Source organism: Panthera uncia, chromosome C2, assembly GCF_023721935.1.
Source record: "Panthera uncia isolate 11264 chromosome C2, Puncia_PCG_1.0, whole genome shotgun sequence".
NCBI classification, from domain to species: domain Eukaryota; kingdom Metazoa; phylum Chordata; class Mammalia; order Carnivora; family Felidae; genus Panthera; species Panthera uncia.
Window position 1 is genome coordinate 82,160,117 of NC_064810.1, and position 12,919 is coordinate 82,173,035.

Here is a 12,919-nt window from a genome sequence, read left to right on the forward strand (position 1 = left end):
GAAAGATAGTTCTTTGGTAACATTTTCTGGTTCTTCTATGGTAATCGTTTGATTAGATTTTCCATCTCAGGATCTATTTTGGTACATTTTATTTTCTTATTACATCATCCATTTTATCCAAGTTTTCAAATTTATTTGCTTAAAGTTGAGCAAAACTAGTCAAATCTATAATTTGTTTTCTATATGTGACTTTTTCCCACTTATTTTTTTTTATCACAGCAAATGTGCATTGCCCCCCCCCCCCGGTTAAACGATTTTGCTGTTATTAATTTCTTTTCTAACCTCTGGATTTATTAGCCTTTATTACTAGCTTCTTAATTTATTAATTTCTTTTATCATTACCAATTTCTTTATTCTGCTTTCCTATGTTTATTTTCGTATTTTTAACCCTTAAATTGGATAATTAATTTACTTCCACTATAAATTTGCTTATGAGCCAGCTTTAACTATGTCCAAACAAGCATCTGTATGCAGTATTTTTATTTTCTAGATATTCTGCAATTTCGGTTTGACTTCCTCTTTTTCCCAAGCCAACTAAAACACTTATTTAAAAGTTCAAGTAGTTGTGACTTTTTTTTTTATTTGTTTTTTATTTGTTTTTTTTTTCTCCCCTTTCTTGAGAACACTAGAAAGTTATGTATCTTGCCCTTCACTGCATTTGAGTTTTCCCCCGGGACTCCTCTTCCCCCACTTTCTCGCACCTTTAATGATAAAGATCAAGAGGAATGTTCTCCTTAAAGCCCGACGAGAACGAGGGAACCCTGCAGGCCAGTAGAAGAAACAGCAAGCCAGACCCGCAGGTCCTTTGGTGAATGAGGGCCAACCCCTGGTTCAGTAGGCACTGCGCCAAGGAGAAGTAGGGACCACACCTCCGCGGGCTTGTGGACGATTGGCCAACCGTCGCCTCCGAAGTCCTGCTCTGTTCTTTGATTGGTTTTGACGGAGAGGCCCCCACGACGCTTTAGAGGCCTAGCGCCTGACTGGGACCTGGACGGTGGCCTGTGAAGGACAATAGGCTTCCGGAGCGGAGGAAAGGTTTTGCAGGGAGTGGGAAGCAGCTGGTGTAACCAGAAGTCGGAGAGCGACCGGGTTGTGGAGCCATGGCGGCAACCTCTGCGGTGTCGGTGCTGCTCTTGGCGGCAGAGAAGAACCGGTGGCTGCGAGTCCCGAGCTTGCTGCTGCCGCCGAGGTAACGTGAGGCGGAGGGGCGGTGGATCAGCGTCCGGGGTCGGAGGCAGGGGTGCTGTAAATGGACTCCTGCACGCCGAGAGAGGTGCGCGGGGACCGAGGATCGAGCAGGAGGAGGGGAGAGCGTTAGGAAAACCCCAGCCCCTTTCACGGTGTTCTGCTCTGTCTTGGCATCGGGAGAGAGACCTGTTCACACCCAGCCCTTCCTTTTCTTCCCCTTGCTCCCCGTATCCACTCTGCAGCCTCTATTTGCCTCTGTTTTTCCATTTTCGGGCAGTGGGGGAGGGGTGGAGCTGGGCCTGCCACATCCCTGCTTCCCTCGCTACAGGGGCAAGAGAGACGCTTGTACAGCTGCTAACCGTTAACATGGTGCTTTCACTGCATTCCCTGTGTGGGGAGTGTTGATGATCCCCGTTCTGGTGAAGCTCAGAGGGGTCAACGACTTGCTCAAGTTTACACAAGGAGTAAGAAATGGAGCCAGGACGCCCCTCGAGCCCTTTTCGGTTCAGCTAGCCCCGGTCAGGTGTCCGGTTCAGAGACTCTGTGGAGTTCTTTCTCATTGTTGGAATGGATCAAGCTAACAAAAGTAAATTTACCTTCCAGAGGGTGAGAGGTTGGTTTGTTAAAAGTTCTCAGAGGCAAGTTTGAACAAAGCTATGACTCTAACTAACCTGACCCCAGATCAGTTTCAAATTTTGAGCTGTAAGTTTCAATGACAATAAATTTGGTAGTGAAGACATCCTCAGGTCTCCTGGTAGCAGGCTTCTTTACCTTGCTTTGTTTCTTCCTCCTCTTCACCTCCTCCTCTGTTCTGGAAAGACAGGGTAGCTTAGTGCTGAAGGGCACAGACTGTGCTGTCAGAAGCCAGGGTTCTCAGCTTTGCTACTCACTAGCTGTGTGCCCAACCTTGGGCACATTACTTAGTATCTCTGTGCTTCAGTTTCCTGACTTAGGAGGAGGTGATGATACTATTCCTAGAGGAGATAATATTAGTACCTAGCACTGTGTGAATTAAATGAATTAATACATGGAAAGAGGCTCAAACAATCTGGTGCATATGAATCAATCCATAAATACAGCTTTTGTTTGCTTTTATTTTCCACAAATTACTGGAGAGGTATTTAGATTTGAGTTACTTAATTGTAGAACTAGCCCCAGAGTAAAATAAGACAGTTGGTGAAAGTAATGTTAATGCTCTTTTCTTTCTCCTGGTTTTTCTTTTCTTAGGTTTCCAGGGCTCTTCAGGATATTACACAGACCATTTTCTCTCTCTTCCCTCTCCCTCTCAAATCTTCCCTACTGTGTGTAGAACTGTTCTCAGGTAGCTGTCATCCTGGAAAATGTTACAGTTGTTAATGGCATTAAGGAATTACAAATCTTATCATTATAGAGAGTATTTTCATGTCTTGTATGTCATAATTCTCCAGTAACAAAGAGAAATGAAGTCTAATGGTGGAATTTTAGAAATGAGAGTATACTGGTATAGAATTTATGTTGAATCAGGGTGGGATTATCTCATGGAAGCAACTTCTTAATTTTGTTTGTTTAAGCCATTGTTTTAAGCTATAGCTTGGATAATGGTGAAAAATGGAATAGACCTATCAAAACATCATTGAGATAGAGAGGATTATGTTAAGTAGTGTGTCTGTATGTGATTGTCGGTCTGTTTTCACTACAAAATCACAGAGGAAAACTTTAGTTCAGCAATGGCCTTGAAACTTAATCAGGATCTTAAGCTGGATTTACCAAGAAACAGCCATTTTATAGATAAATCTGTCCAGGACAAGCCTTGAATCTTATAAAAAACTTATCTGAAGAATGTGATGGGAAGATGCTGTGAACCAGAAGATACCTTTTAAAGATAAGGAAAAACAGTCTTTCTCCTTGAAGATTAAGAGAATGAGGTCAGTCAAATTGGAAAGAAGTGGGAAAGCAATAGCCTCCTGAGAAAGCTGTCTTGTGGGACTCAAGTGCCAAAGCTGTGGGTCTTCCCACCAGCCCTTCACGGATGGCAGCATCTGATTGAGTTTGCATCAGAGAGTAATGACTGTCTGACCTATTGTTATAATCCCGCCCCCTGCACCCCTGCCCCAGTGAAATGCTAGTTCTGTTCAGTTACATAGCTATATGCATAGTGTATACATGCTACACATACATAGTTGCTTAGTATCTAATGTACATTGTGGTTTTTATCGCCCGCTGTGTACATGATCTAAAATGATTAGTTCTTTATGACCATAGTTTTAACAAATCTCCCATGTATGGGTGGAAAAGCCTATGGTGGAATTCCTTCTGTAATTTGGTTTTTTCCCAGTGTATTCTTTTTAGCTGACACCAGATAGGCATTATACTTACACTTTTTTGTTCCTAAAGTAAATCTGGCCTGCTTTCTGTTACCTCTGGGTTAAAGTTTTGTTACTTGCTGTATCAATATGTATCATGGAACTTAAAAATTGTTTTAGACCTGGGGCGCCTGGGTGGCGCAGTCGGTTAAGCGTCCGACTTCAGCCAGGTCACGATCTCACGGTCCGTGAGTTCGAGCCCCGCGTCAGGCTCTGGGCTGATGGCTCGGAGCCTGGAGCCTGTTTCCGATTCTGTGTCTCCCTCTCTCTCTGCCCCTCCCCCGTTCATGCTCTGTCTCTCTCTGTCCCAAAAATAAATAAAAAACGTTGAAAAAAAAAAAATTGTTTTAGACCTTAGTAAACTTCTACCTAGTTAAGACACCTCAGACAAGTCACTTAGCCTCCCTGATTCTCCATTTCTTATTAATACAAGGATTCAGCTTAAGTTGTCTACTTTGAAAACTGAGAAGTATCTCTTGGTGTCTCCCGTCCTGTGTGAGGACACTGAAGTCTGAGTTGTAAAGTGAAAACTGGGTCTTGAGAGCGAAAAAATCTTAGATGTTACCATAGTTACTCCAAGGCTCGACCGCTCCTACAAAATCTTAGTATTTATGTTTTTGCATTAGGGGGCCATAATGAAAAAAGACTGGAGAAACACTGATGTAAAATGACTTGCCTGGTGTCACCAGCAGCTGGTCAGTGGGGGCTCTTCTGGCCCCACAGCCAGCAGTCTTTCTGCTGCCCTTGATCAGCTCCTTCTCTTTACTTCTCTGGGCTTAATTGTTCAAACCTTAATTATCAGGGGTTGAAGAAGATTGGTATTTTTCAAACTGTTGTTTGACCAGCATATTTTATTTAATAAAGTGGAATAGAACAGAAAGTATCAAAACACAGAGAAAATGTTCTGTCACGAAAATTCTGTTTTGTGTGTGTACCAACTTGTGAAGTCAGATACAATTTTACTTGAGTCGAAAGAGTTTGAAAAAGCTGAACTGTATGATCTTGAAGTACCTTGGCTTTCTAATTGTGACTCTGTGGCCATTTGCCAGCCTCTGGAGCAAGCAGGTTAGGTGATCCATTCAAGGACACACAGTGCCAGAGAGAACGGCCAGAACTGTAACTTCCGGTTTCTAGAGTAATTTTCTTCCCTCAAAGAAAGTCTTATTAAGTCACTTTGTAGGCTTCAGGCTTAACTAAGGTCATATCTAGACTTGGTTTCAGGTTTTGAATTAATAAATCATATAATGACTGAGGGGCGCCTGAAGCCTCCGACTTCACCTCAGGTCATGATCTCACAGCTGGTGAGTTCAAGCCCTGTGTCAGGCTCTGTGCTGACAGCTCAGAGCGTGGAGCCTGGAGCCTGTTTCAGATTCCGTGTCTCTCTCTCTCACTGCCCTTTCCCCTATGCACTCTGACACACACACACTCTCTGTCTCTCTAAAGTAAACATTTAAAAAATTTTTGATTCTTTTGAAATGACAATGACTGATCTTGTATATCCTGTTTAATTATTATTCCATTTGGATTCATTTGCTAGGAGATGGACTTGGAGACAGAGAACCATGAAGTATTCAACAACCGCAGGTACGTTCTTGATTTGCTTTGGCTTTGCAGATTATGAACTAAGAGAGGGAAATGCTTAATTCCTTAATTTGTATATATAATTAGTGCTCATATATTTTTGAAATTTGGAATTTTCATGATCATTTTCTTAGTACGTATTGAGCCTTGGTTTCCACCTCTTTTATGTCAAATCTCCCGTTGTTGAGTCTACAATATATACAGAAATAATTGGAAACATTTACATTTATGTCGCTACTTCGGTCTGTCTGATCCCGTTCAGTGCCATGAATTGGAAAGGCATAACTCTGATGGTCTAAATCAGTGCTTTAAAACCATTCTGATAAGTGGCAGACATTTTTTCAAATAAAATTTTACGCGGAATTCCCAACGATAAAACGTATGAAAGTGTAGACACGGTTGATTGGGTGCAGCTTCCTCCCCACAACACACGCATGCATACTTCATCCCAGCAGCTCCTGTGACCTGTGACAACTCAGACTCCATAGATCCCCATAGGGAAACATTGTTTTAAGTTATAGAAAACCTTATTTGTTTTAGAATAATAGCCATTATAAACTGCCCAGGAGCATTTATTTCATGTGTGATACGGAAGTGCATTTTACATATTAACACAGTAACATGTCCTGTGGCACGGATGCCAGTGCCCTGGTGCGGCACTCAGCGTTCATGCAAGAGAGCCATACGTCCCTGTGTTTGCGTGCAGAGGGATAGAGGCGATGGAGTTGAGTGACTGCAAGTTCAGATTCTGAGGTGAACCTAACCTGGGTTCAAATCCTGGACCTGCTATTTCTTTTAGCCAGTATACTTTCAGGACAAAATGAGCATAATTTCAGGAAAGTAGTATCTCTTTTAATTGTAATTCCTTTATCTTTAAAATTTATGTAACAATAATAGTATCTACTCCATAGGATTATTGTGAGGATTTAAATCCAGATTGAGTCTTTAGCACAGGACCTGCGGCATAAAAAGTACTTACTAAAGACTAATTATTATTAACTATGAGGGGTTTTTTGGGGCTATTGTAATTTGACCTTTGGCATATCAAAGCATCTTTTCATTTTAAAGTCGAAAAAGCTGAATAATATAAGAGTTTATGTTAATGAGGGTATCTTGGTTTTCGGGGGCATTTGGGTGGCTTAGTCGGTTAAGCGTCCGGCTCTTGAGTTTGGCTCAGGTCATGATCTCACAGTTTGTGACTTTGAGCCCCGCATCAGACTGTGCACTGACAGTGTGGAGCCTGCTTGGAATCCTTCCTCTCTCTCTCTCTCTCTCTCTCTCTCTCTCAAAGTAAATAGACATTTTTTTAGAAAAGGGTATCTTGAATTTCAGTGAGAGGAAATGCACTAATATTAGTTAAAATGACTATTTGAGACTCTGTTATGCTAATTTTACCAAAACAAATGTTTATCAGCTGATTAATATAATGGAATCTTTATTTTGCTTTCTCATTCTTTGTTCTCCAATAACATTTGTGTATGATTTTCATGGTGTTTAAGCAGGACGAAACATTGCCAAGGTCCTCATTGCAAACAGAGGAGAAATTGCCTGCAGGGTGATACGAACAGCCAAAAAAATGGGAATACAGTCCGTGGCTGTTTATAGTGAGGCCGACAAGAATTCCATGCATGTAGACATGGTATGTTGTTAAAAACCGAAAGTCAAATTTTGTGATTGTATTTGTTTATTATGTTGGTATTTTACTCCTTTATGTTGACATTTTATGTTTGCTAGTGTTAATAGGATATAAGTGGGTAAGTTCAAACTGCTCACTAATTATCCCTGTTGGGATACATTTTCCAAACGTAACACCAGTTGAACTGAACAGTGTGTTTTGCTGTGTTTAGTTGACTTACCAGCAAGGTCCTGTCTTATCAAGGGTTGGTTAAAACAGTTCACAGAATGTGGCCACAGATCATACTTTGAGTGGCACATATCCAGGTCCCTGATGTACAAGAAGGATCCAGATCCCAGTCTTAGCAACTACCACATACTGGCCAGGGGATCTTTGACAAGTCATCTGATGTTTCTGAGCCTTGGCTTAACTATAAAATTATAACTGAAAGGATCCCATTTCCCTGAGGTCTGTAAGTGCTACCAGTTGTTACTAGCTATTGTTCACCAGACAGAGCCAACCATGGGTGAATTCAACTACTGGCCCACAGCAAGATTGAGCAGCGACAAATTCATGGCAACCAGCCTCTGCTCTCTGGGCACTTTTCTCTCTCATTCTGTGTGTCGACCATCTCAAGCCTGCTTTGTGCCATTCTAGCTGGTGACTCTCCCTCCACCCACCTATTCTCAGCAGATGATCTTGATTCACAGGGAAAGCAGAACTGCGCTTCCTGCCGCAGAATCTCTTCACTGCATCTGTGTCTGTCCTTGTCCCGTTCAAGGCCACTTGTCTTCCTGTGCTCTGGAGTCCTCCTCTTACCTTTTCAAGGATCTTCCATCTTCTTTTCGCACTGTATTCTGTCACTCTACTTCGTCTGCTCCCATGGCTTTGCTAAACACTTCCGAACTTCTATTTCTAGCCCAGACTTCATTTTGAGTGTGATACAGGTATACCCAGCTGCCCACTTGACGTCTCCACGTGGATATGTGACAGGTACCAAACTAATATGCCTGACATGGAACTCATGACTTTGATCTGTGGTGAAGCTGCTTTTCCTGCACACTTCCCTCACTCAACAGATGACACCACCATTGCCCCTAAAAACTATAATGCCAGAGATCTGGGAGTATTTGAACATCTTCTGTCTTCCTGCCACTCTACATCCTTCCCCTTCCCCATCTAGACAGTCACCAAGTGCTGTTTATTCTGTTTCCCAAACACTTCTTTCCGCTTCTTTCTGCCCTCTGCCACCAGTACCTTAAGTCGTAGCTGGCATCACCCCCACCGGCCCGATGTGGTAGCCTCCTAAGTGGTCTCCCTACTTTCATCTTGACCTCTCCCACGGTATGTTCTATGTTTCATCCAGACTGATTGCCTAAAATCAGATTTTTGATCTTACTCCTCTGCTTTAAATAACTTAAGCCTTTTTATCATCTATCGGACTAGCAAGAATTAAAAGACGGATAATATTCAGTGTTGGTTAATGTGGTTAGAAATTGGTACATTGATGGAGATGTGTGTTGGTGACACCAGTTCAAGGGATGATCAACCAGCCTTCACCCAGCCTTGCAAACATACCTCTAGATCTCTGTCCAGAGACATGTTCACATGCATGTGCAAGCAGAGGCATGTATAGGAATGCTGCTAGCATCCAGTTTTTTGCCATTATGACCTAAATGTCTGTTCAGATGTATGTGATTAAATGAACTTTGGTGCCTCCATACTGTGGAACATTATGCCATTGTTATAAAAAATGAGGTAGACGTATGTGCACTAGCAAGGAAAGAGCTCCCAAGACCTACTGTTAATGAAAACAACAATTGCAGGAGTTTGATCCTGTTTGTGTAAAAACTAAAAACAAAAACTAAAACTGTATATGTTTATGTAAATATATATAAATAAATAGGAATATGGATATGGAAAAAATATGTCCCAGAGATCATAGTGGTTTTATCTGGAGGAGGTTTGAAGTGAGGGAGAAGGTGGTGCCAAAAGACTCCTTTGCCTTTGTATTATTATTCACATTATTTTAATTTTTTAATTTTTTTTTTTTAGAGATGAAGAGAGAGAGAAAGAGAAAGAGAGAAAGTAGGGGAGGGGCAGAGAGAGAGGGAGACACAGAATCCGAAGCAGGCTCCAGGCTCTGAGCTGTTAGCACAGAGCTCAATGTGGGGCTCGAACTCCTGTACCGCGAGATCATGACCTGAGCCAAAGTCTGATGCCCAACTGACTGAGCCACCCAGGTGCCCCTATTCACGTTTTTAAGAAGGAGAATGGATTTGTGTTTTGTGGAATTAAAGTTTAGAAACAAAAAATGACAACCAAAAAAACCTCATTATGTGTTACCTTAGGAGAAAATCCAAAGCTTTAACCTCCCGTGAGGCCCTCTGAAATCTGTGCTCCCTGGTCTGTCCAGACACATCTCTGGTCCCTGACCCCTTGTGCACTGGGCTCCAGCCACCCAAGCTTCTCTGTCAGTCCCTCAAATGGGCCAAGTTTCTTCCCACCCCAGGACCTTCATATATGTTGTTTGCTCTGTTTGGGAGGCTTGCCCCCATCTCCATTCCTGTTCTCAACTCCACATCCTACACCCATTTGTCTGGCCAAGCCCTGGTCATCCTGGAGGAGCCGCTGATCTTCCTTCCCAGTCTTTCTTTGAGCACCCTTAGGCCTGATCAGTCTTCCTCTTCGCCTGCATTGTGTCCTTTGTTTTTCCTTCATGACCTTTCTCACAGTTGTCATTAAATATATGAATGTGTGTTTGATGTCTGTCTCCCTCTAGACAGGGACATTGTTTACTCTTGTACAGGCAGCTCCCACCTCAAAGCATGGCACATGGTCGGCATTCAGTAAGTCTTTGAATAAATGAATGATGTTTTCTGTCTTGTCTGCTTCAAGGGATGCGGTGATTATGTGAAAGTTTTAAAGGATGGTATAAAGGAGTTCACAAATGGATAGAAAGAGCATTATCATCCTGCCTAAATAATTATACAAACTTCAGTAAACTTCATAATTTTATTTCTTGCTGTATACAACTGTCCTATGTTTTGTCTCTTGGCAAATTGGCAAAGTTTTGGCATTAGATACATTTAAAGTTATTATTGTTACTAAGGATGATACTGTGGTTAATGCCTATTGCTTTTTATCCTAAAGACATTTTATTTCACTCTATCTAGTGTTTAGTTTATACATAAAAATCAAGTTTGGGCATCCTCTTCTTGCAAAGATTCCAAACTGGCTTATTTTTATAACATAGACATGAGCTGGTCCTTCTGTTTCTTATTTCTTGCATTGTTCTTGAGGAGCCACCCTTTTTATTTATAATAATCAGATGACCCTGAAGCAGTTCTGTCGTGTACTAGTGTGTGCTAGCCGTGTAAGCATGTAATATTCCTCAACAGGCAGATGAAGCATATTCTATTGGCCCCGCTCCCTCCCAGCAGAGCTACCTTTCTATGGAGAAAATCATTCAAGTGGCCAAGATCTCTGCTGCTCAGGTAATAAGATCATGCCGGTCTGGCTTAGACTGGCAGGATGGATGGGGGCAAAGGTGGGGCTGATAAACACTGCATCCGGTTCACTTCTTTTTTTTTTTTTCCCCTAACGTTTATTTATTTTATTTTGAGAGAGAGAGCGTGAGCGAGAGAGGGGCAGGGAGGGGGGCGTGGAGAGAATCCCAAGCAGGCTCCACAGCTGTCAGCACAAAGCCCCATGCAGGGCTCAAACTCACCAACAGTGAGATCATGACCTGAGCTGAAATCAAGAGTCGGACGCTTAACCAACTGAGCCACCCAGGCACCCCAGTGTTCTGTTCTTTAGAATCAGTTCCTAGACTGAATAACTTAGGCATTAATTTATACACGCAGGTACTTAAAATATGTTTGTTTCTAAACTTTTTAGTTATCTCTTGGAGTAAAAAACCCCTCGGAATGTACAGAGATGATACTAATACATGGACTTTATATATTTCCTTAGGAATGCAAGCACTATAACAGAAATAGCACTTCATATGTTTATCACGTGTTTGAACATACATGACACAGTATTATTACCTCCATTTTACAAATGTAAAATCTAATGCACAGAAGGTTACATGATATCCAAAATCATCTAGTCTCGCTAATCAGAGCATGTTCCATGGCATTGTTTGGGAACACTGTAGAAATGCAGACTCTTAGGCCTCACCCCAAGCCACTGTAGTTTATATTTTTATGCATACTTTGCATTTTTATTAAGCTCCCCAGGTGCTTTGAAAGCAAAATTTATCATTGAATAAGACAGGATTAAACAAGAGTCTCCCAACTTCTAGCCCTATATCAGATGAGGCTGAGCAGTAGAACTTCGTTGCCCTGCATTTTGAGAAAAGGGAAGGTAGTATTTACTCAGAAATTTCAGGCTTCAGACACCTGGGTGGCTTACTCGGTTAAGCATCCAACTCTTAATCTCAGCTCAGGTCTTGATCTCGGGGTCGTGAGTTCAAGCCCCACATTGGGCACCACACTGGGTGTGGAGCCTATTAAAAAAATAATAAATGAGGGGTGCCTGGGTGACTCAGTTGGCTAGGCATCCAACTCTTCATTTTGGCTCAGGTCATTATCTCACGGTTTGTGAGTTCAAGCCCTACATCGGGCTCTGCACTGATGGTGCGGAGCCTGCTTGGGATTCTGTGTCCCCCCCCCCCCCCCCCCCGCCCCTCTCCCATTTGCTCTCTCTCTCAAAATAAATAAACGTTAAACAAAAATAAGTGAAAAAAATAAAGAGTATGACTTGTTCTCTCCACCATGGGAAGAACATATCTCATTTCTGCTTGAAGATAGAGCCAACAGCAACAACTTTGGATCTGTACATACGTTTGAACAAGCGCAGCAGAAAGGTTACAAACTAAAAGCATGGAATAAATTATTTTGGCAGAGATTTAAGGGTAGGAGACAACAGTTTGTATCTTTACTGGTAAAGGCATGTTAGTACTATGGAATGAACGACGTTAATAGGCTTACAATCCTGTGATCCACTAGAGTGAATTGGCGGCTAAATACATACATACTTGATGGCTAGAGAAATTAGCTCCCTGGTTACAGTAGTGTTGTTGAGTTTTCCTTTCCGATATATTCAAATGCTCAAGAATTCTGTGATCTGGATATATTAAATTGTTCTTAATATAAATCAGCTAAAACTTCTTGAGGCCATTCCCATAATGTGTGGTTGGACTTTATTTTTGTAAGGCAACAGCTGCCTTTCTTTTTAGTTATAGAGAAAGAATATTTATCTAGTTCATCAGAGTTCTCTTGAATTAAGTATCTGTTCAAAAGAAGGGAGGCTAGCAACACCTCACCTTGAAAATGAAATTAAGGAAACAGTTATATTCACAATAACATTAGTAAAAATCAGTTAGCAAAATCATTTGAAGACCTATGTATGAAAACTATAACATGTTGCTGCAAGAAAAGAAGTTCTAAATAAATGGATAGATGTATCATTGGAAGAATCAATATGTTACGACGGCAGTTCTTTCCAGATTGGTCTGTAAATTTAAGGCAGCCTTTATCAAAATCCCAGTTGGCTTTTTTTTGGTCAATATTGACAAGCTGGTCCTAAAATAGCCCAAAGGTCTAGTATATAGTTAAAAGAATCTTGAAAAGACAATAAATTTGTAGACTCTCAGATTTCAGAATGCATTATAAAGCTACAGTAACCAAGACAGTATGCTATCAGAAGAGTAAATATAGTCAGTGCAGCCACATAGGAACTCCCCAAATAAACTCACACATATATGGTCAATTCATTTTTTAACAAAGGCGGTAAAGTAATTCAGTGGAAAATGTAGTCTTTTCAACAGATTGTGCTGGAACAATTGGATATTTATATGCAAAAAGATAAACCTAAAATCACCAATGAAAAGGAGTGATGTGCTGATACATGCTAAAAAATGTATGAACCTTGAAAATGTTGTGTTCAGTGAAAGAAGCCAGTCACTAAGGACTGTATGTATTATGTGATTCCATTTATATGGAATGTCCAAAATAAGCAGATCTCTAGAAACAAAGTGGATTAGTGGCTCCATAGGCCTGGACATATGTAAGGAATGGAAGATAACTGCTAACAGGCATGGAGTTTCTTTTTAAGGTAATGAAAAGTTACATTATTAGATCTTAGTAACTTAGACTATGGTAATGATTGCACAATTCTGAATAAT

General features: G+C 41.3%; 1 protein-coding gene across 4 annotated transcripts in view; it reads left to right on the plus strand.

The window, feature by feature from the left end:
- Positions 1-994: 994 nt before the first annotated feature.
- The window catches only part of MCCC1 (methylcrotonyl-CoA carboxylase subunit 1), a 56,845-nt gene continuing 44,920 nt past the window's right edge, over positions 995-12,919 (plus strand). The window contains exons 1-4 of one of the 4 annotated variants that reach the window (XM_049628515.1): positions 995-1,189; positions 5,068-5,114; positions 6,611-6,750; positions 10,128-10,223. In XM_049628515.1, coding sequence (XP_049484472.1) covers positions 1,101-1,189; positions 5,068-5,114; positions 6,611-6,750; positions 10,128-10,223 — 372 coding nt within the window. In that variant the 5' untranslated portion in view covers positions 995-1,100. Of the gene's footprint in view, positions 1,190-5,067; positions 5,115-6,610; positions 6,751-7,397; positions 8,970-10,127; positions 10,224-12,919 lie in introns of those variants that run through there. The other 3 variants (XM_049628516.1, XM_049628517.1, XM_049628518.1) reach the window with 3 other exon arrangements.